We start from the raw sequence: 25,131 nt of genomic DNA, 5'->3' as shown, positions 1-25,131 counted from the left end.
CTCAGCAGCGCCTTATCACGGTACTGCAGATTCGTCTGCTCCGGCGCGGCTATATCATGTATGAGACGCGCACACACCGTACCCAGAATGGTTTCATGCCCACCCCAGGTGCCCCTGGTGCACGTGAGTTCTTCACTGTTATGTCCACTATTATATGTCTATTGATTGATGTCATATCTGAATATGTGAGGCAATTGCATGAGTAGCAATCCCATAGATGACTGCTCAGGTCACAGGGCCGCAAGCAATGCAAATATCTACAGTATCTACAGCAGGGGTCGGCAACCTTCGGCACTCCAGCTGTTGTGAAACTACAATGCCCAGCATGCTCCATTCATTTCTGTGAGAGTTCAGAGTACAGGAAGTATGCATACTGGGAGTTGTAGTTTCACAACAGCTGGAGTGCCAGAGGTTGCCTACCCCTGATTTACAAAGTTTTGTCTATCCATCTCCTGTGCAGACCTTTCTGTCGCCATGGTTACAGACTACATCCAAACCCTGTGTAGTCGGACCCTACAGTCCTGGGTTACTCCGTTCCATCTGCCCCCTCCAACGCAACACCTGCAACAGGACCCATTGCAAAGCAAGTGCCATTAGTATCCCTAGGCACCCCCTATAGCTACACCCCTGCCCCCTTTTCCCAAGCCCGGACCACCTTTTATCCAAAATGCTGCTTGTGCAAAATCTTACGACTTTTGTATGACGTACAAACTACACAAGACGGGTCATTCCCTGCTGAGCTGTGTATCTAATCCTATCCTGTGTGATACTGTCTGCTGAGCTGTGTATCTAATCCTATCCTGTGTGATACTGTCTGCTGAGCTGTGTATCTAATCCTATCCTGTGTGATACTGTCTGCTGAGCTGTGTATCTAATCCTATCCTGTGTGATACTGTCTGCTGAGCTGTGTATCTAATCCTATCCTGTGTGATACTGTCTGCTGAGCTGTGTATCTAATCCTATCCTATGTGATACTGTCTGCTGAGCTGTGTATCTAATCCTCTCCTGTGTGATACTATCTGCTGAGCTGTGTATCTAATCCTATCCTGTGTGATACTGTCTGAGCTGTGTATCTAATTCTATCCTGTGTGATACTGTCTGCTGAGCTGTGTATCTAATCCTATCCTGTGTGATACTGTCTGCTGAGCTGTGTATCTAATCCTATCCTGTGAGATACTGTCTGCTGAGCTGTGTATCTAATCCTATCCTGTGTGATACTGTCTGCTGAGCTGTGTATCTAATCCTATCCTGTGTGATACTGTCTGCTGAGCTGTGTATCTAATCCTATCCTGTGTGATACTGTCTGCTGAGCTGTGTATCTAATCCTATCCTGTGTGATACTGTCTGCTGAGCTGTGTATCTAATCCTATCCTGTGTGATACTGTCTGCTGAGCTGTGTATCTAATCCTATCCTGTGTGATACTGTCTGCTGAGCTGTGTATCTAATCCTATCCTGTGTGATACTGTCTGCTGAGCTGTGTATCTAATCCTATCCTGTGTGATACTGTCTGCTGAGCTGTGTATCTAATCCTATCCTGTGTGATACTGTCTGCTGAGCTGTGTATCTAATCCTATCCTGTGTGATACTGTCTGCTGAGCTGTGTATCTAATCCTATCCTGTGTGATACTGTCTGCTGAGCTGTGTATCTAATCCTATCCTGTGTGATACTGTCTGAGCTGTGTATCTAATTCTATCCTGTGTGATACTGTCTGCTGAGCTGTGTATCTAATCCTATCCTGTGTGATACTGTCTGCTGAGCTGTGTATCTAATCCTATCCTGTGTGATACTGTCTGCTGAGCTGTGTATCTAATCCTATCCTGTGTGATACTGTCTGCTGAGCTGTGTATCTAATCCTATCCTGTGTGATACTGTCTGCTGAGCTGTGTATCTAATCCTATCCTGTGTGATACTGTCTGCTGAGCTGTGTATCTAATCCTATCCTGTGTGATACTGTCTGCTGAGCTGTGTATCTAATCCTATCCTGTGTGATACTGTCTGCTGAGCTGTGTATCTAATCCTATCCTGTGTGATACTGTCTGCTGAGCTGTGTATCTAATCCTATCCTGTGTGATACTGTCTGCTGAGCTGTGTATCTAATCCTATCCTGTGTGATACTGTCTGCTGAGCTGTGTATCTAATCCTATCCTGTGTGATACTGTCTGCTGAGCTGTGTATCTAATCCTATCCTGTGTGATACTGCTGCTGAGCTGTGTATCTAATCCTATCCTGTGTGATACTGTCTGCTGAGCTGTGTATCTAATCCTATCCTGTGTGATACTGTCTGCTGAGCTTGTGTATCTAATCCTATCCTGTGTGATACTGTCTGCTGAGCTGTGTATCTAATCCTATCCTGTGTGATTACTGTCTGCTGAGCTGTGTATCTATCCTATCCTGTGGGATACTGTCTGCTGAGCTGTGTATCTAATCCTTATCCTGTGTGATACTGTCTGCTGAGCTGTGTATCTAATCTATCCTGTGTGATACTGTCTGCTGAGCTGTGTATCTAATCCTATCCTGTGTGATACTGTCTGCTGAGCTGTGTATCTAATCCTATCCTGTGTGATACTGTCTGCTGAGCTGTGTATCTATCCTATCCTGTGGGATACTGTCTGCTGAGCTGTGTATCTATTCCTATCCTGTGTGATACTGTCTGCTGAGCTGTGTATCTAATCCTATCCTGTGTGATACTGTCTGCTGAGCTGTGTATCTAATCCTATCCTGTGTGATACTGTCTGCTGAGCTGCTGTATCTAATCTATCCTGTGTGATACTGTCTGCTGAGCTGTGTATCTAATCCTATCCTGTGTGATACTGTCTGCTGAGCTGTGTATCTAATCCTATCCTGTTGATACTGTCTGCTGAGCTGTGTATCTAATCCTATCCTGTGTGATACTGTCTGCTGAGCTGTGGTATCTAATCCTACCGATGGGATACTCGCTGAGCTGGTATCTAAATCCTATCCTGTGTGATACTGTCTGCTGAGCTGTGTATCTAATCCTCATCCTGTGTGATACTGTCTGCTGAGCTGTGTATCTAATCCTCTCCTGTGTGATACTGTCTGCGAGCTGTGTATCTAATCCTATCCTGTGTGTACTGTCTGCTGAGCTGTGTATCTAATCCTCTCCTGTGTGATACTGTCTGCTGAGCTGTGTATCTAATCCCATCCTGTGTGATACTGTCTGCTGAGCTTGTGTATCTAATCCTATCCTGTGTGATACTGTCTGCTGAGCTGTGTATCTAATCCTCTCTGGGTATACTGTCTGCTGAGCTGTGTATCTAATCCTCTCCTGTGTGATACGTGTCTGCTGAGCTGTGTATCTAATCCTATCCTGTGTGATACTGTCTGCTGAGCTGTGTATCTAATCCTATCCTGTGTGATACTGTACTGCTGAGCTGTGTATCTAATCCTATCTGTTGATACTGTCTGCTGAGCTGTGTATCTAATCCATCATGTGCATACTGTCTGCTGAGCTGTGTATCTAATCCTATCCTGTGTGATACTGTCTGCTGAGCTGTGTATCTAATCCTATTCTTCTGTGTGATACTGTCTGCTGAGCTGTGTATCTAATCCTATCCTGTGTGATACTGTCTGCTGAGCTGTGTATCTAATCCTATCCTGTGTGATACTGTCTGCTGAGCTGTGTATCTAATCCTATCCTGTGTGATACTGTCTGCTGAGCTGTGTATCTAATCCTATCCTGTGTGATACTGTCTGCTGAGCTGTGTATCTAATCCTATCCTGTGTGATACTGTCTGCTGAGCTGTGTATCTAATCCTATCCTGTGTGATACTGTCTGCTGAGCTGTGTATCTAATCCTATCCTGTGTGATACTGTCTGCTGAGCTGTGTATCTAATCCTATCCTGTGTGGACTGATGGAGGCTAATCCTTTGCTGAGCTGTGTATTCTAATCCTGTCCTGTGTGATACTGTCTGCTGAGCCGTGTATCTAATCCTATCCTGTGTGATACTGTCTGCTGAGCTGTGTATCTAATCCTATCATGTGTGATACTGTCTGCTGAGCTGTGTATCTAATCCTATCCTGTGTGATACTGTCTGCTGAGCTGTGTATCTAATCCTGTCATGTGTGATGCTGTCTGCTGAGCTGTGTATCTAATCCTATTCTGTGTGATACTGTCTGCTGAGCTGTGTATCTAATCCAATCATGTGCAATACTGTCTGCTGAGCTGTGTATCTAATCCTATCCTGTGTGATACTGTCTGCTGAGCTGTGTATCTAATCCTATTCTGTGTGGTACTGTCTGCTGAGCTGTGTATCTAATCCTCTCCTGTGTGATACTGTCTGCTGAGCTGTGTATCTAATCCTATCCTGTGTGATACTGTCTGCTGAGCTGTGTATCTAATCCTATCATGTGTGATACTGTCTGCTGAGCTGTGTATCTAATCCTATCCTGTGTGATACGGTCTGCTGAGCTGTGTATCTAATCCTATCCTGTGTGATACTGTCTGCTGAGCCGTGTATCTAATCCTATCCTGTGTGATACTGTCTGCTGAGCTGTGTATCTAATCCTATCCTGTGTGATACTGTCTGCTGAGCTGTGTATCTAATCCTATCCTGTGTGATACTGACTGCTGAGCTGTGTATCTAATCCTATCCTGTGTGATACAGTCTGCTGAGCTGTGTATCTAATCCTGTCCTGTGTGATACTGTCTGCTGAGCCGTGTATCTAATCCTATCCTGTGTGATACTGTCTGCTGAGCTGTGTATCTAATCCTATCATGTGTGATACTGTCTGCTGAGCTGTGTATCTAATCCTATCCTGTGTGATACTGTCTGCTGAGCTGTGTATCTAATCCTGTCATGTGTGATGCAGGGTCAGTGTATCTAAGCCACTCCTTTGTGATACGGTCCCACCCCCCATGCTATATTTCCTCTGCACAGTTTGGGGATGTCATGTTCCTTCATTCCTGGGATCCGGTGTCCCCCGGGGTCCGGTAACTGGACACAGCCTTTCCAGGGCCGGGCCCTCCGCCAGCCCCTGCTCCTGATTGGCTGAGCTCCACGCCCCCTGCCAATCACAGGGCTCTGTTATCACTTGGTGAAGGATGAAGACTGATGTTCTAGAAATAAGACGTCTGTGACACTGGGAAGATGAGACACTTTCCACCCCGGGGTCCGGACAAACATAGTGACCCTTCCAGTGCTGGAGAGAAGTGTGAAGCGCCCCTCACTGGACTCCGCCCATAATTACCCTTCTGTAGTCTAGGAAAGCTGGGTGACAACACATGAAGATCTGCTTTTCATGACTGTTGGGAGGTCATGGCGGCCATATTGGTTGTCATCCAAATTTTCAGGAATAGATAAAACATGACATATGAGGACGTCGGTACCTGGAAACTTTCTGTGAAATCCTGCCCTGTCTGAAACCCTTGACAAAATCCTGAATTCTTCAGTTAAAGCCATAATGTTGTCAGGACAGAGGAGACACCATCTCTGTCCTCCCTGTACTCTCCACATAATGTCATCAGGACAGAGGAGACACAATCTCTGTCCTCCCTGTACTCTCCACATAATGTAGTCAGGACAGAGGAGACACAATCTCTGTCCTCCCTGTACTCTCCACATAATGTAGTCAGGACAGAGGAGACACAATCTCTGTCCTCCCTGTACTCTCCACATAATGTCGTCAGGACAGAGGAGACACAATCTCTGTCCTCCCTGTACTCTCCATATAATGTAGTCAGGACAGGGGAGACACAATCTCTGTCCTCCCTGTACTCTCCATATAATGTCGTCAGGACAGAGGAGACACAATCTCTGTCCTCCCTGTACTCTCCACATAATGTCATCAGGACAGAGGAGACACAATCTCTGTCCTCCCTGTACTCTCCATATAATGTCATCAGGACAGAGGAGACACAATCTCTGTCCTCCCTGTACTCTCCACATAATGTAGTCAGGACAGAGGAGACACAATCTCTGTCCTCCCTGTACTCTCCACATAATGTCAGGACAGAGGAGACACAATCTCTGTCCTCCCTGTACTCTCCACATAATGTAGTCAGGACAGAGGAGACACAATCTCTGTTCTCCCTGTACTCTCCATATAATGTAGTCAGGACAGAGGAGACACAATCTCTGTCCTCCCTGTACTCTCCATATAATGTAGTCAGGACAGAGGAGACACAATCTCTGTCCTCCCTGTTCTCTCCATATAATGTAGTCAGGACAGAGGAGACACAATCTCTGTCCTCCCTGTACTCTCCATATAATGTAGTCAGGACAGAGGAGACACAATCTCTGTCCTCCCTGTACTCTTCACATAATGTAGTCAGGACAGAGGAGACACAATCTCTGTCCTCCCTGTACTCTCCACATAATGTCGTCAGGACAGAGGAGACACAATCTCTGTACTCCCTGTACTCTCCACATAATGTCGTCAGGACAGAGGAGACACAATCTCTGTCCTCCCTGTACTCTCCACATAATGTAGTCAGGACAGAGGAGACACAATCTCTGTCCTCCCTGTACTCTCCACATAATGTCGTCAGGACAGAGGAGACACAATCTCTGTCCTCCCTGTACTCTCTATATAATGTAGTCAGGACAGAGGAGACACAATCTCTGTCCTCCCTGTACTCTCCACATAATGTAGTCAGGACAGAGGAGACACAATCTCTGTCCTCCCTGTACTCTCCATATAATGTAGTCAGGACAGAGGAGACACAATCTCTGTGCTCCCTGTACTCTCCATATAATGTAGTCAGGACAGAGGAGACACAATCTCTGTGCTCCCTGTACTCTCCATATAATGTCGTCAGGACAGAGGAGACACAATCTCTGTCCTCCCTGTACTCTCCACATAATGTCATCAGGACAGAGGAGACACAATCTCTGTCCTCCCTGTACTCTCCATATAATGTAGTCAGGACAGAGGAGACACAATCTCTGTACTCCCTGTACTCTCCATATAATGTAGTCAAGGCAGAGGAGGCACAATCTCTGTCCTCCCTGTACTCTCCACATAATGTCGTCAGGACAGAGGAGACACAATCTCTGTCCTCCCTGTACTCTCCATATAATGTAGTCAGGACAGAGGAGACACAATCTCTGTCCTCCCTGTACTCTCCACATAATGTAGTCAGGACAGAGGAGACACAATCTCTGTCCTCCCTGTACTCTCCACATAATGTAGTCAGGACAGAGGAGACACAATCTCTGTCCTCCCTGTACTCTCCACATAATGTAGTCAGGACAGAGGAGACACAATCTCTGTCCTCCCTGTACTCTCCATATAATGTAGTCAGGACAGGGGAGACACAATCTCTGTCCTCCCTGTACTCTCCACATAATGTCATCAGGACAGAGGAGACACAATCTCTGTCCTCCCTGTACTCTCCACATAATGTCGTCAGGACAGAGGAGACACAATCTCTGTCCTCCCTGTACTCTCCACATAATGTCGTCAGGACAGAGGAGACACAATCTCTGTCCTCCCTGTACTCTCCACATAATGTCATCAGGACAGAGGAGACACAATCTCTGTCCTCCCTGTACTCTCCATATAATGTAGTCAGGACAGAGGAGACACAATCTCTGTCCTCCCTGTACTCTCTATATAATGTAGTCAGGACAGAGGAGACACAATCTCTGTCCTCCCTGTACTCTCCACATAATGTCGTCAGGACAGAGGAGACACAATCTCTGTCCTCCCTGTACTCTCCATATAATGTAGTCAGGACAGAGGAGACACAATCTCTGTCCTCCCTGTACTCTCCATATAATGTAGTCAGGACAGAGGAGACACAATCTCTGTCCTCCCTGTACTCTCCATATAATGTAGTCAGGACAGAGGAGACACAATCTCTGTACTCCCTGTACTCTCCATATAATGTAGTCAGGACAGAGGAGACACAATCTCTGTCCTCCCTGTACTCTCCACGTAATGTCATCAGGACAGAGGAGACACAATCTCTGTCCTCCCTGTACTCTCCACATAATGTAGTCAGGACAGAGGAGACACAATCTCTGTCCTCCCTGTACTCTCTATATAATGTAGTCAGGACAGAGGAGACACAATCTCTGTCCTCCCTGTACTCTCCATATAATGTAGTCAGGACAGAGGAGACACAATCTCTGTCCTCCCTGTACTCTCTATATAATGTAGTCAGGACAGAGGAGACACAATCTCTGTCCTCCCTGTACTCTCCATATAATGTAGTCAGGACAGAGGAGACACAATCTCTGTCCTCCCTGTACTCTCCATATAATGTAGTCAGGACAGAGGAGACACAATCTCTGTCCTCCCTGTACTCTCCATATAATGTAGTCAGGACAGAGGAGACACAATCTCTGTCCTCCCTGTACTCTCCACATAATGTAGTCAGGACAGAGGAGACACAATCTCTGTCCTCCCTGTACTCTCCATATAATGTAGTCAGGACAGAGGAGACACAATCTCTGTCCTCCCTGTACTCTCCACATAATGTCGTCAGGACAGAGGAGACACAATCTCTGTCCTCCCTGTACTCTCCACATAATGTAGTCAGGACAGAGGAGACACAATCTCTGTCCTCCCTGTACTCTCCACATAATGTCAGGACAGAGGAGACACAATCTCTGTCCTCCCTGTACTCTCCATATAATGTAGTCAGGACAGAGGAGACACAATCTCTGTCCTCCCTGTACTCTCCACATAATGTCATCAGGACAGAGGAGACACAATCTCTGTCCTCCCTGTACTCTCCACATAATGTCGTCAGGACAGAGGAGACACAATCTCTGTCCTCCCTGTACTCTCCATATAATGTAGTCAGGACAGAGGAGACACAATCTCTGTCCTCCCTGTACTCTCCATATAATGTAGTCAGGACAGAGGAGACACAATCTCTGTCCTCCCTGTACTCTCCATATAATGTAGTCAGGACAGAGGAGACACAATCTCTGTCCTCCCTGTACTCTCCATATAATGTAGTCAGGACAGAGGAGACACAATCTCTGTCCTCCCTGTACTCTCCATATAATGTAGTCAGGACAGAGGAGACACAATCTCTGTCCTCCCTGTACTCTCCATATAATGTAGTCAGGACAGAGGAGACACAATCTCTGTCCTCCCTGTACTCTCCATATAATGTAGTCAGGACAGAGGAGACACAATCTCTGTCCTCCCTGTACTCTCCATATAATGTAGTCAGGACAGAGGAGACACAATCTCTGTCCTCCCTGTACTCTCCATATAATGTCGTCAGGACGGAGGAGACACAATCTCTGTCCTCCCTGTACTCTCCATATAATGTAGTCAGGACAGAGGAGACACAATCTCTGTCCTCCCTGTACTCTCCATATAATGTCGTCAGGACAGAGGAGACACAATCTCTGTCCTCCCTGTACTCTCCATATAATGTAGTCAGGACAGGGGAGACACAATCTCTGTCCTCCCTGTACTCTCCATATAATGTCGTCAGGACAGAGGAGACACAATCTCTGTCCTCCCTGTACTCTCCATATAATGTCGTCAGGACAGAGGAGACACAATCTCTGTCCTCCCTGTACTCTCCACATAATGTCGTCAGGACAGGGGAGACACAATCTCTGTCCTCCCTGTACTCTTCCATAGATCACTTATAGGAGGGATGTGATCGCCTCTGCACATCAGATGACTACAGACTGTACTTACCTATTGACAAACTGCAGAGAGATGGCGGTAATCTTCAGGACTGGCCCCGCCCTAATAACAATGCCAACTACAGTGCCTCAATGTGCCTCATACACGGTGCCCCCATAAGATTGCTAGTTACTGAACTCATATAACAGTACCAACCACAATGCCTCAATATGTCCTATACATAGTACCTCCATAAGAGTGCTAGTTACCGGACTCATACATCAATGCCAACCACATTGCCCCAGTGTGTTTCATACCCATTGTTGCAATAGGTGGGCCAGTTACTGGGCTCATATAACAATGCCAACTACAGTGCCTCAATGTGCCTCATACACAGTGCCGCCATTAGAGTTCTAGATACTTGGCTCACAGAACAATGCCAACTACAGTGCCACAATGTGTCTCATACACACTGACCCCATAAGAGTACTAGTTACTGAACTCATATAACAGTGCCAACCACAGTGCCCCCATGTGTCCCATACATAGTGCCGGCATAAGAGTGCCAGCCATGGAGTTCCCTCCACATTGCTCACATAACAGTGCCAGTCATAGTGCCCTTTCTTTTACTTGGGACAGGTAGAAAGCTGGCCGCTGTCCTGAAAGGCCATAGTAATTTAACCCCCTGAGTGCCGTCATGGTCCACTCTAGGGGATGGAGTGCATAATGGGTCCACATAATGCAGGACGTTGGTTCCAGTATTCTATTAGTGTCAGTGTGAATAAGGCCTTAGGCTAGGTCTACACAACGACATTTGACATTTTGTTGCACTAATGTCGCGCGACAATTTTTATAATGGCAGTCTATGGTGTCGCACTGCAACATGCTGGATTTTTCTGCGACTGTTGCGTCGCAGTCGCAGCATGTCGCATGTTGCAGTGCGACACCATAGACTGCCATTATAAAAATTGTCGCGCGACATTAGTGCAACAAAATGTCAAATGTCGTTGTGTAGACCTAGCCTTAGATGCCAAAGATCCTTCTGCTTTGTTCTGTGTTGTGCTCAGTGATTCACACCAGTGACAAGTGATCCCTGTTCCTGGAGACTGGTAACCAGATGAGGCTGCTGTGCCCAAAATATAAAAGCTGAGGTCCCGCTCCTGTCAGCACTGGACTCGGAGCGGGAGAGGCAGAGCAAGGGGTTACCGGGAACCAGTGCTGCAGGTAATGATCAGAGGGATGGGAAATACAGCAATAAGGAGAATGCTAAAGAATATATCAGAACAATAACGATAGAAAATGTAGTCATAATAATAGAACATATACAGTTATATAATAGAAAAATAATAATAACAATAATAATGCTATAAAAATATAATAGGAATAATGGAAAAGAATAATGATTATAGGAAACATAATAATAATACATGTAAAATAGTAATCATAGAAATAATAGAAAATATAATGATAAAAATAACAATAATCATGATCGATAATATAACAATATTGTAAAAAAATAAACAATAAGAAAGATAGAAAATCTAATAATACCATAGTAAATTCATGATATAAATAAAAAATATATAAAAGTAATACCGTCATATAAATGACAATAATTATGGCTTACAGGGCACTGCTATATTCTGCAGGGGTCTTCAATCAGGAAAAAAAAGTGTTATTTATTAGCTTTTTAAAAAAAATATATAGTTATTTTAAATCCATCAATTTAATAAGCATATTGTATTAATATTACTGCATTATTTTTTTTCTATTATTTGTTATATAGTTTGTATATTGCGGATTGTTATTATTATTATTACTCCAGAGTCTGACATTTTCTGAGAGCCGCTGACCTTATTTTACTCTCTCTATTGTTTAATTGATATAATTTTAGTGGATTTTTTTATTTATTTTTTTCAAAATTTCCATTGCATCTCTTTGAGACACCTGCCCCAAAATTTCATTGCAAAGTGGTCTTCTGGAGGGGGCTCATTTCCAACAGAATGGCCAGGAATTAAAAATGTTTTCCAAAGGCTACATGCACACGACAGTGAAAAACGGACATGTGATGTCCTTTTTATCTTTTTTAACGACCATCACACGTCCGTTTTAAGACCAATGATCGTCTATGGGGTTATTCACATGGCAGTTTTTTTGACTGTCAGTGAAAAACGGACGTCAAAATATAGAACATGCTCTATCTTGTCCATTTTTCACTGACAGACTGCCCCCATACAATTGAATGGGCCCATTTTTAACATCCGTTTCTCAGAAAGGAATCAGTGAAAAGAACGTCCGTTAAATGTCCGTTTTTAACAGACTTTTTTTTCACTGTCGTGTGCATGTAGCCTAAATCCTAGTTTCTCCCTTCCTTTTAGTTCTGAATTGTTTTATTGATTTTTTTTCTATAAAAAAATGATTGTATGTCAGATAGGACACAGGACCACGTCTGTAGACCTCATTTTGGTGACATTTGGGTTCAGCTCCTCCCTTTGGGATTTTTTTGCGCTGAGAAGAAATGTTCTCAGCCCCGCTGCGCCTTAATATCTTTATTTATGGGATTTCGGTCCTGCCCGACCCAGGATTAAGAAGATCTATAAAAAGCAAGGAATTTACTGTGATGTCCTGATCGCTTTAGTCTGAGATCCTGATTGTTATTGTACTCTATAGAAAACTATATAACACGTCACCTGTCATAGAATGGAAACAATGAACTGGCAGGACAGGTATAAGGACGCCGCCCCAGGTTAGGGTACGGGGCTTACATAAAAACACGCCAGAAAAGTCTATATATACACACACTAGTATGCACGGCTCCATCGGAGAGATGGCGTCTTCTGTACACAGCTGGGTGTAGACCGCCATATGGCCATCTTCGCAGAGTCAGGTAATTTGGAAAATTTAAGAAAATGATTTATCTCTATAGCTAGGGCTACCATGGGCGTCACTGTCACATAACTTGGCGCTTGTGGTTGTCCACAGGGTCAGCCCACTGGGCCAGGTAAAACTCCTGCTTTGTGAATAGAATGCCAGAACTGCGGTGAAAACGGACACACTTAGGATAAAAGGCGGTTTTATATGCGGTATTCCGGGCTCAGTGACCAAATAGAATGTAAGGTCAGCGCAGGACATGACCGCGGGGCTGGAGGCAGATCTGATTACTGTGATATCTATGACTTCTCAGCCCGGATCCCAGCGATCAGCATAAGGTCACGTGTCATGGCACCCGGTAGGAGTCACCCTTCACCCATATTCCTGGTTTTCAGATCTAACCCAAGCCGGGTTCTCCCAAAAATAAGAAATGAATCACAGTCTCCAAGCAGTCGTTCTTTTCTATTCAATAAAATATTGTGTTACAAGATCTCTGTTTGCTGTCAATGAGTGGGAGCATTTCTATTTAATTTTTTGCTCATAGGCAGGTGGATTACCTAAGAATTGTAACAAACCCTCAGCTGTGAGAAGTATCAGACACAGGTTTTAAGCCTCTGGTTGTAAACAAGAATGTCCCTTGTCACTGACAGCGAGCAGAGATCTTAAAAATAATGGGGAATTAATACTAATGATGAACTGTCCTTGCCACCAATCACAGCGCAGCTTTCATTTTTCAAGAGCCCTGCAAGAAATGAAAGATGCGCTGTGATTGGTTGCTAGGGACTGCATTTGCTTTTTAACACAGTTTCATAAAGCTGCCCTTCTTCCTTTCCCCTAGCAACCAATCAGATCACAGCTAGCATTTACTATTGTGCCCTTTTAAAATGGAAGCTGTGCTCTGATTGGTTGCCTGGGGTGACAAAGACAGTTTTTTCATATAGACAAATTTCTGAAATATCAGTTTTAATTCCTCCTCCATTTTTTAGATCTCTGCTTGCTGTCAGTGACAACGGGCATTCTTGTTTAAATCAACTCCCAATGTGTATAAAGAAATAAGATTTTTTTTCATGACTATAGTTATGCAAATGGACGAGCCCTTTAATTGGAAGTTCCTGATCTTGTCAGTAAGGGAAGTACAGGAAACTTTCACAGTGATTTGTATTTTCTGTGACTCAGCAGGAAATGAGCGGATAGAATTAGGAAGTCGTGAACAGAATTCTGAAAATGTGCGAGTCATCGAGCCCTCAGTACATTACGACATCGCTTTTACACACACTAGACGGGATTTCTATAATCCGGCATCCAGTAGTCCAGAAATGCCTATAGTCCTGCACAGATTATCCGCTATGAAACCCTCTTAACTTTATATTTTTTTAATATACTTTGTCTACCTCTGCTTGCTGTAAGCGAATTAAAAACCCAACCTTAGATTTTATCCACACTATAGCTATTCTTCCGCGGTGTGACGTGTTGGGTCATGTCAGGGTGTCAGCTTCTTCGTATCCTTATTGACAGCAAGCAGAGATCTTGAAAAAGATGAAGAATCAAACATATCATAATGCAATGATTTCACCATGTTTACACTAGACTGGCCCTTTAAGAGCACACATGATGGCGGCCTTAATGATATGATGATGCGTTCCTTATGTTATAACTTATATCTTCATAGGGAAGGAGTGAAACGTCTCATTGTTCGTCGACCGCAGCTCCACTTGGCTTAGAAGAAAGATGGTTGGACTCAAGCCCTCGGAGGTTCCCCCCACGCTGATGGTGAAATTTGTGGGTGCTGGGGTGGCAGCCTGTATCGCGGATTTGGTCACTTTCCCCTTAGACACGGCAAAAGTCCGGCTGCAGGTATATAGGATTATTATACGGAGGTGGGGTGACCAGATTGGGGGGGCGGTGAATATATACGTGAAGGTCTCCCCACTTTGTCCTATCTGCAGATCCAAGGGGAGGGTCTGGCCGAGACTGGAGTCCGCATCGTCCAGTACAAGGGTGTGATGGGGACTATTACCACCATGGTGAGGATGGAGGGGGCGGCTAGTCTCTACAACGGGCTGGTGGCCGGGCTGCAGCGACAGATGACCTTCGCCTCCATCCGGATTGGGATGTACGACTCCGTGAAACAGTTTTACTGCCGGCAGACCGAAAGTGAGCAAAAGGTTCTAAATGTGTTGGGATTTTATTTTATTTTTTTTTGAGTTTTTTTGTGGGTAGTGTCACAGTGTCACGTGGTAACTGTCAGCATAAAAACGTCTATTCTGTCGCTTCTGAGATCTCCATGTGGGCTCATCGGTTATCAATTAAATATCCATTTAGAGGGAATAAGCCAGTGACCACGACCGTACCCCATAATAGTGACATCACACTACACCCATAATAGTGACATCACACTACATCCATAATAGTGACATCACACTACACCCATAATAGTGACATCACACTACACCCATAATAGTGACATCACACTACACCCATAATAGTGACATCACACTACATCCATAATAGTGACATCACACTACACCAATAATAGTGACATCACACTACACCCATAATAGTGACATCACACTACACCCATAATAGTGACATCACACTACACCCATAATAGTGACATCACACTACACCCATAATAGTGACATCACACTACACCAATAATAGTGACATCACACTACACCCATAATAGTGACATCACACTACACCCATAATAGTGACATCACACTACACCCATAATAGTGACATCACACTACATCCATAATAGTGACATCACACTACACCAATAATAGTGACTTCACACTACACCCATAATAGTGACATCACACTACACCCATAATAGTGACATCACACTACACCCATAATAGTGACATCACACTACACCCATAATAGTGACATCACACTACACCAATAATAGTGACATCACACTACACCCATAATAGTGACATCACACTACACCCATAATAGTGACATCACACTACACCCATAATAGTGACATCACACTACACCCATAATAGTGACATCACACTACACCAATAATAGTGACATCACACTACATCCATAATAGTGACATCACACTACACCAATAATAGTGACATCACACTACACCAATAATAGTGACATCACACTACACCCATAATAGTGACATCACACTACACCAATAATAGTGACATCACACTACATCCATAATAGTGACATCACACTACACCCATAATAGTGACATCACACTACACCCATAATAGTGACATCGCACTACACCCATAATAGTGACATCACACTACACCCAAAATAGTGACATCACAGTGCACCTATAATAGTGACATCACACTACACCCATAATAGTGACATCACACTACACCTATAATAGTGACATCACACTACACCCATAGCAGTGACATCAGAGTGCCCTCATAATAATGACATCACAGTGCACCCACAATAGTGACATCACAGTGCACCTATAATAGTGACATCACAGTGCACCTATAATAGTGACATCACAGTGCACCTATAATAGTGACATCACAGTGCACCTATAATAGTGACATCACAGTGCACCTATAATAGTGACATCACAGTGCACCTATAATAGTGGCATCACAGTAGAACTATAATAGTGACATCACAGTTCACCTATAATAGTGACATCACAGTGCACCTATAATAGTGACATCACAGTGCACCTATAATAGTGACATCACAGTGCACCTATAATAGTGACATCACAGTGCACCTATAATAGTGACATCACAGTACACCTATAATAGTGACATCACAGTGCACCTATAATAGTGACATCACAGTGCACCTATAATAGTGACATCACAGTAGACCTATAATAGTGACATCACAGTGCACCTATAATAGTGACATCACAGTGCACCTATAATAGTGACATCACAGTGCACCTATAATAGTGACATCACAGTGCACCTATAATAGTAACATCACAGTGCACCTATAATAGTGACATCACAGTGCACCTATAATAGTGACATCACAGTGCACCTATAATAGTGACATCACAGTGCACCTATAATAGTGACATCACAGTGCACCTATAATAGTGGTATCACAGTAGAACTATAATAGTGACATCACAGTACACCTATAATAGTGACATCACAGTGCACCTATAATAGTGACATCACAGTGCACCTATAATAGTAACATCACAGTGCACCTATAATAGTGACATCACAGTACACCTACAATAGTGACATCACAGTGCACCTATAATAGTGACATCACAGTACACCTATAATAGTGACATCACAGTACACCTATAATAGTGACATCACAGTGCACCTACAATAGTGACATCACAGTAGACCTATAATTGTGGCATCACAGTGAACCTACAATAGTGACATCACAGTAGAACTATAATAGTGACATCACAGTAGAACTATAATAGTGACATCACAGTAGAACTATAATAGTGACATCACAGTACACCTATAATAGTGACATCACAGTAGAACTATAATAGTGACATCACAGTAGAACTATAATAGTGACATCACAGTGCACCTATAATAGTGACATCACAGTAGAACTATAATAGTGACATCACAGTGCACCTATAATAGTGACATCACAGTGCACCTATAATAGTGACATCACAGTAGACCTATAATTGTGGCATCACAGTGGACCTATAATAGTGACATCACAGTACACCTATAATAGTGACATCACAGTGCACCTATAATAGTGACATCACAGTACACCTATAATAGTGACATCACAGTGCACCTATAATAGTGTCATAGGCCTGGCTGCTGTTCTATTTGATATATCTTTCTTCTTTCTCTTCTTCCAGATTCGGGGGTGACGTGCCGACTCCTCGCTGGATCTACAACCGGGGCCCTGGCCGTCGCCTGCGCTCAGCCAACAGATGTGGTAAAAGTGAGGTTCCAGGCTGACGTCAGAGTCATAGATGGAAACAGAAGGTATAATGGGACGGTGGACGCCTATAGGACCATCGCCAGGGAGGAAGGAGTCCGAGGACTGTGGAAAGGTGGGAGACCCGAGGACCAAATCCACATAGATTCATATAAGTCAGGAATATCTACAGAAACAATGTCCACGACGTTTCCCCTTCCTTACTGAGCGTTCTCCATTTTCACACACATCGAGCCAACAGGGGGCGCTAAGTCATTATAACACACAAACAGGAAATATTTTTATTATATAGATCTGTACAGACTATAATGGGTTAATAATTTCCTTTTTCTCCACACAGGTACTGTACCCAACATTACCCGCAACGCCATCGTAAACTGCGCAGAACTAGTGACCTACGACCTGATCAAAGAGGCCATCCTTAACCGCCAGCTGATGACAGGTGAGGATTACTGTGTGCGAACATTGGAGCCTCCGATATCTGCTATCCCCGCAGTACAGGACATTCCAATACCTGCAGTGCCAGTACATTATACCGCTATATAGTGATAACAGACAGCCGATTACTTATCTGTACACCGTCATCAAGATAATGGAGAGGACGATATGTCCACCGCGAAATATTACACCTGACGGATAACAACTCCCAAGTACCTTCAACAGCACAACAGATACAGAAAAACACAATAATGTTCTTATAGTAGTTATAGTCTTGTACATAGGAGCAGTATTATAGTCGTTATATTCTTGTACATAGGAGCAGTATTATAGTAGTTATAGTCTTGTACATAGGAGCAGTATTATAGTAGTTATATTCTTGTACATAGGAGCAGTATTATAGTAGTTATATTCTTGTACATAGGAGGAAGTATTATAGTAGTTATAGTCTTGTACATAGGAGGCAGTATTATAGTAGTTATATTCTTGTACATAGGAGCAGTATTATAGTCGTTATATTCTTGTACATAGGAGCAGTATTATAGTAGTTATAGTCTTGTACATAGGAGCAGTATTATAGTAGTTATATTCTTGTACATAGGAGGAAGTATTATAGTAGTTATAGTCTTGTACATAGGAGGCAGTATTATAGTAGTTATATTCTTGTACATAGGAGCAGTATTATAGTAGTAATATTCTTGTACATAGGAGGCAGTATTATAGTAGTTATATTCTTGTACATAGGAGCAGTATTATAGTAGTTATATTCTTGTACATAGGAGGCAGTATTATAGTAGTTATATTCTTGTACATAGGGGGCAGTATTATAGTAGTTATATTCTTGTACATAGGAGCAGTATAACTTAGTAGGTTATATTCTTGTACATAGGGGCAGTATTATAGTAGTTATATTCTTGTACATAGGAGCAGTATTATAGTAGTTAATATTCTTGTACATAGGAGCAGTATTATAGTAGTTATATTCTTGTACATAGAAGGCAGTATTATAGTAGTTATATTCTTGTACATAGGAGCAGTATTATAGTAGTATATTCTTGTACATAGGAGCAGTATTATATAGTTTATATTCTTGTACAATGCGCAGTATTATAGTAGTTATATTCTTGTACATAGGAGCAGTATTAGAGTAGTTATATTCTTGTACATAGGAGGCAGTATTATAGTAGTTATATTCTTGTACATAGGGGCAGTATTATAGTAGTTATATTCTTGTACATAGGAGCAGTATTATAGTAGTTATATTCTTGTACATAGGAGCAGTATTATAGTAGTTATATTCTTGTACATAGGAGGCAGTATTATAGTAGTTATATTCTTGTACATAGGGAGCAGTATTATAGTAGTATATTCTTGTACATAGGAGCAGTATTATAGTAGTTATATTCTTGTACATAGGAGGCAGTATTATAGTAGTTATATTCTTGTACATAGGAGCAGTATTATAGTAGTTATATTCTTGTACATAGGAGCAGTATTATAGTAGTTATATTCTTGTACATAGGAGGCAGTATTATAGTAGTTATATTCTTGTACATAGGAGCAGTATTATAGTAGTTATATTCTTGTACATAGGAGGCAGTATTATAGTAGTTATATTCTTGTACATAGGAGGCAGTATTATAGTAGTTATATTCTTGTACATAGGAGCAGTATTATAGTAGTTATATTCTTGTACATAGGAGCAGTATTATAGTAGTTATATTCTTGTACATAGGAGCAGTATTATAGTAGTTATATTCTTGTACATAGGAGGCAGTATTATAGTAGTTATATTCTTGTACATAGGAGGCAGTATTATAGTAGTTATATTCTTGTACATAGGAGGCAGTATTATAGTAGTTATATGTCTTGTACATAGGAGCAGTATTATAGTAGTTATATTCTTGTACATAGGAGCAGTATTATAGTAGTTATATCTTGTACATAGGAGCAGTATTATAGTAGTTATATTCTGTACATAGGAGGCAGTATTATAGTAGTTCTATTCTTGTACATAGGAGCAGTATTATAGTAGTTATATTCTTGTACATAGGAGGCAGTATTATAGTAGTATATTCTTGTACATAGGAGGCAGTATTATAGTAGTTATATTCTTGTACATAGGAGGCAGTATTATAGTAGTATATTCTTGTACATAGGAGCAGTATTATAGTAGTATATTCTTGTACATAGGAGCAGTATTATAGTAGTTATATTCTTGTACATAGGAGGCAGTATTATAGTAGTTATATTCTTGTACATAGGAGCAGTATTATAGTAGTTATATCTCTTGTACATAGGAGGCAGTATTATAGTAGTTATATTCTTGTACATAGGAGGCAGTATTATAGTAGTTATATTCTTGTACATAGGAGGCAGTATTATAGTAGTTATATTCTTGTACATAGGAGCAGTATTATAGTAGTTATATTCTTGTACATAGGAGGCAGTATTATAGTAGTTATATTCTTGTACATAGGAGCAGTATTATAGTAGTTATATTTCTTGTACATAGGAGCAGTATTATAGTAGTTATATCTTGTACATAGGACACTAGTATTCTTGTACATAGGAGCAGTATTATAGTAGTTATATTCTTGTACATAGGAGCAGTATATAGTATATATTCTTTGTACATAGGAGCAGTATTATAGTAGTTATATTCTTGTACATAGGAGGCAGTATTATAGTAGTTATATTCTTGTACATAGGAGCAGTATTATAGTAGTTATATCTTGTACATAGGAGGCAGTATTATAGTAGTTATATTCTTGTACATAGGAGCAGATTATAGTAGTATATTTCTTGTACATAGGAGGCAGTATTATAGTAGTTATATTCTTGTACATAGGAGCAGTATTATAGTAGTTATATTCTTGTACATAGGAGCAGTATTATAGTAGTTATATTCTTGTACATAGGAGCAGTATTATAGTAGTTATATTCTTGTACATAGGAGCAGTATTATAGTAGTTATATTCTTGTACATAGGAGGCAGTATTATAGTAGTTATATCCTTGTACATAGGAGCAGTATTATAGTAGTTATAGTCTTGTACATAGGAGCAGTATTATAGTAGTTATATTCTTGTACATAGGAGCAGTATTATAGTAGTTATATTCTTGTACATAGGAGCAGTATTATAGTAGTTATATTCTTGTACATAGGAGGCAGTATTATAGTAGTTATATCCTTGTACATAGGAGCAGTATTATAGTAGTTATATTCTTGTACATAGGAGCAGTATTATAGCAGTTATATATAAGTGTGAAAGTAGCCTAATTAGTTTGCAGTCATCAGTGACTTTAAGGGCTTATGCCCATGAACATAAGGGCTCCGGGCACGTGTTGTGGACCACAAATAGCGGTCTGCGATACATGGGCACTGGCTGTGTGCACTCCATGCCGCAAATACGGACCCATTGACTTGAATGGGTCTGCGATCTGCAAGATCTAGCAAAAGATAGAAGATATCTCTTGTGGTGCGGAGGCACAGACCCAAAAGCCCATGCAAGCGCTTCGTAGTGTTTCCGTGGACTTTCGGGTCCATGCTTTTGCCGTATCTTGCAGATCACAGACCCATTCAAGTCAACGGGTCTGCCATTTGCAGCACAGAGTGCACACGGCCAGTGTCCATGCATTGCGGACCGCACGGGCACAAAGCCCTAATAATGGGTGCACAGGATGATATTAGATTATTTTCAATCCCCTGTATTGTGATGAATCGTTTCCAGATAACCTTCCGTGTCATTTCGTGGCTGCATTTGGTGCTGGTTTCTGTACGACAATCGTGGCCTCTCCGGTGGATGTAGTGAAGACCCGATACATGAACTCTGCAGCTGGTCAATACAAGAATGCATTGAACTGCGCCTTCACCATGCTGGTTAACGAGGGCAGACTGGCATTTTACAAGGGGTAAGCTAATAACGGATTGGTACAAAATAAACCACAAAGGGCACATTGCAGAAATCTGCAATGCCTTTAGACGGCGACCATGAAAAAGGGAGACCTCACCACTGCTTTGGCTTTCACCTATTACAACTGTCTCTTCTTCAACACCGCACCCTCATGCAAACTTAACACAAGCTGCAAGCTTACATGCTGCACACCTTCTGTACTTCTTCAAGCAGTACTGTATAGGGTTGTATAGTCTGGATACAACTGTGACAAACCCTCAGCTGTGAGAAGTATTAGGTCAGGACGGATTTTTTTGTTTTTTTGGTGTAAACGAGAATGCTTACATTCACTGACAGCAAGCAGCAATATTGAAATGGACGGTAAATTGAAATAGGAATAGACGAGACTTCACGTGACACGTTCGAGGTGCATTCTTTAATAATTTTTGGGTTCCTTTCCACAGGTTTGTCCCGGCGTTCCTCAGACTCGGCTCCTGGAATATCGTCATGTTCGTCAGCTACGAGCAGCTGAAGAGAGCTATGATGATGGTCAATGGCTCCTGGGAAGACCCCCACTAAAGAGCGGTGACATTTAGGGGTCAAAATACTTCCCGGTGACCAGGTTAAGCCACTTGCCTCTTGTTGAGGGAGTCAAAGGTCATGCCTTCTGGATGCCAACCTACCCTTGCCTATAGACACGCGGCAGCCATGTAGCGGGGGGAGACGGCGTGAGCCGGCTGTGTGATAACGGAACCTGGAGGATTACATGGAGGCGGATTGTATCTCATAGTGTTGCCGTGCCAATATCTGACTGTAAATTGCTTCGTTAGCACTTAATTTGAACTTTAAAGGTGCCACGCCTTGTGCCATCTGGGTATAAAACAGGGTAAGGTCCAAGAGGACAGAGAGCAGATCAGGACTGTGAAATCTACAGTACATATCTGTACGTTTAGTGAAAAACATTTCCCTGTGCCAGGAGGCTGGCCATAAATGATGAATGGCGCACCGCAGAACTGATGGCGCCCAGCGGGAGGGTGGCACTGCTGCCCCTAAGGTCCATTGCAATCATAAGTCCCCACCACTAGAGGACCAGCAGTAGGCCCCTATCAGAACCACTGACTACTGGCACTGTGCCCGCTGTGCCCCCATCACTGTACTCTGGAGAATTTTAGGGAACAAGATGGATGAACCAACTGGTCACAATGGTAAAAATCTAATCGCTGGATGACTGTGTCTTAAAGGGGTATTACACCAACTGGTGAAATCCTTCACAACGACCAATACCAGGAGACCCGATGAGGACGCCTGACGTTCAGGATCCATTCCATGTTACCGCACCATACATGTGTCATGTTTACTGCAATGTGAAGCATTAAAGTTTACAGATAAAGATCATGCAGCCTACTGAACTCTATATTATTGGTGTATCTAAGCCTATCATGTGTGATTGTGTCTGCTGAGCTGTGTATCTAATCCTATCCTGTGTGATACTGTCTGCTGAGCCGTGTATCTAATCCTATCATGTGATACTGTCTGCTGAGCTGTGTATCTAATCCTATCCTGTGTGATACTGTCTGCTGAGCTGTGTATCTAATCCTATCCTGTGTGATACTGTCTGCTGAGCTGTGTATCTAATCCTATCCTGTGTGATACTGTCTGCTGAGCCGTGTATCTAATCCTATCCTGTGTGATACTGCCTGCTGAGCTGTGTATCTAATCCTATCCTGTGTGATACTGTCTGCTGAGCTGTGTATCTAATCCTATCCTGTGTGATACTGTCTGCTGAGCTGTGTATCTAATCCTATCCTGTGTGATACTGTCTGCTGAGCTGTGTATCTAATCCTATCCTGTGTGATATTGTCTGCTGAGCTGTGTATCTAATCCTATCCTGTGTGATACTGTCTGCTGAGCTGTGTATCTAATCCTATCATGTGTGATACTGTCTGCTGAGCTGTGTATCTAATCCCATCATGTGTGATACTGTCTGCTGAGCCGTGCATCTAATCCTATCCTGTGTGATACTGTCTGCTGAGCTGTGTATCTAATCCTATCCTGTGTGATACCGCCTGCTGAGCTGTGTATCTAATCCTCTCCTGTGTGATACTGTCTGCTAAGCTGTGTATCTAATCCTATCCTGTGTGATACTGTCTGCTAAGCTGTGTATCTAATCCCATCATGTGTGATACTGTCTGCTGAGCTGTGTATCTAATCCTCTCCTGTGTGATACTGTCTGCTAAGCTGTGTATCTAATCCTATCCTGTGTGATACTGACTGCTGAGCTGTGTATCTAATCCTATCCTGTGTGATACTGCCTGCTGAGCTGTGTATCTAATCCTATCCTGTGTGATACTTTCTGCTGAGCTGTGTATCTAATCCTGTCCTGTGTGATACTGCCTGCTGAGCTGTGTATCTAATCCTATCCTGTGTGATACTGTCTGCTGAGCTGTGTATCTACAGGGAGTGCAGAATTATTAGGCAAGTTGTATTTTTGAGGATTCATTTTATTATTGAACAACAACCATGTTCTCAATGAACCCAAAAAACTCATTAATATCAAAGCTGAATATTTTTGGAAGTAGTTTTTAGTTTGTTTTTAGTTTGAGCTATTTTAGGGGGATATCTGTGTGTGCAGGTGACTATTAATGTGCATAATTATTAGGCAACTTAACAAAAAACAAATATATACCCATTTCAATTATTTATTTTTACCAGTGAAACCAATATAACATCTCAACATTCACAAATATACATTTCTGACATTCAAAAACAAAACAAAAACAAATCAGTGACCAATATAGCCACCTTTCTTTGCAAGGACACTCAAAAGCCTGCCATCCATGGATTCTGTCAGTGTTTTGATCTGTTCACCATCAACATTGCGTGCAGCAGCAACCACAGCCTCCCAGACACTGTTCAGAGAGGTGTACTGTTTTCCCTCCTTGTAAATCTCACATTTGATGATGGACCACAGGTTCTCAATGGGGTTCAGATCAGGTGAACAAGGAGGCCATGTCATTAGATTTTCTTCTTTTATACCCTTTCTTGCCAGCCACGCTGTGGAGTACTTGGACGCGTGTGATGGAGCATTGTCCTGCATGAAAATCATGTTTTTCTTGAAGGATGCAGACTTCTTCCTGTACCACTGCTTGAAGAAGGTGTCTTCCAGAAACTGGCAGTAGGACTGGGAGTTGAGCTTGACTCCATCCTCAACCCGAAAAGGCCCCACAAGCTCATCTTTGATGATACCAGCCCAAACCAGTACTCCACCTCCACCTTGCTGGCGTCTGAGTCGGACTGGAGCTCTCTGCCCTTTACCAATCCAGCCACGGGCCCATCCATCTGGCCCATCAAGACTCACTCTCATTTCATCAGTCCATAAAACCTTAGAAAAATCAGTCTTGAGATATTTCTTGGCCCAGTCTTGACGTTTCAGCTTGTGTGTCTTGTTCAGTGGTGGTCGT

At 42.5% G+C, this 25,131-nt stretch overlaps 1 protein-coding gene across 2 annotated transcripts; it reads left to right on the top strand.

Moving 5' to 3' along the window:
- On the top strand, positions 1-23,041 carry LOC122931896 (mitochondrial uncoupling protein 2-like). 2 transcript variants are annotated; one of them, XM_044285957.1, is made up of 7 exons: positions 1-123; positions 14,105-14,289; positions 14,382-14,589; positions 17,255-17,452; positions 17,678-17,779; positions 21,509-21,689; positions 22,135-23,041. In XM_044285957.1, the coding sequence occupies exons 2-7, from the start codon at positions 14,164-14,166 to the stop codon at positions 22,247-22,249; spliced, it is 930 nt and encodes a 309-aa protein (XP_044141892.1). In that variant the 5' UTR covers positions 1-123; positions 14,105-14,163; the 3' UTR covers positions 22,250-23,041. The 2 variants fall into 2 exon arrangements, with proteins under 2 accessions (XP_044141892.1, XP_044141891.1); XM_044285956.1 differs by lacking the exon at positions 1-123 and adding an exon at positions 10,742-10,788.
- Positions 23,042-25,131: the final 2,090 nt, after the last annotated feature.

Source organism: Bufo gargarizans, chromosome 3 (genome assembly GCF_014858855.1).
Source record: "Bufo gargarizans isolate SCDJY-AF-19 chromosome 3, ASM1485885v1, whole genome shotgun sequence".
Taxonomy (NCBI): Eukaryota; Metazoa; Chordata; class Amphibia; order Anura; family Bufonidae; genus Bufo; species Bufo gargarizans.
This window is presented reverse-complemented; position numbering and strand designations above follow the sequence as displayed.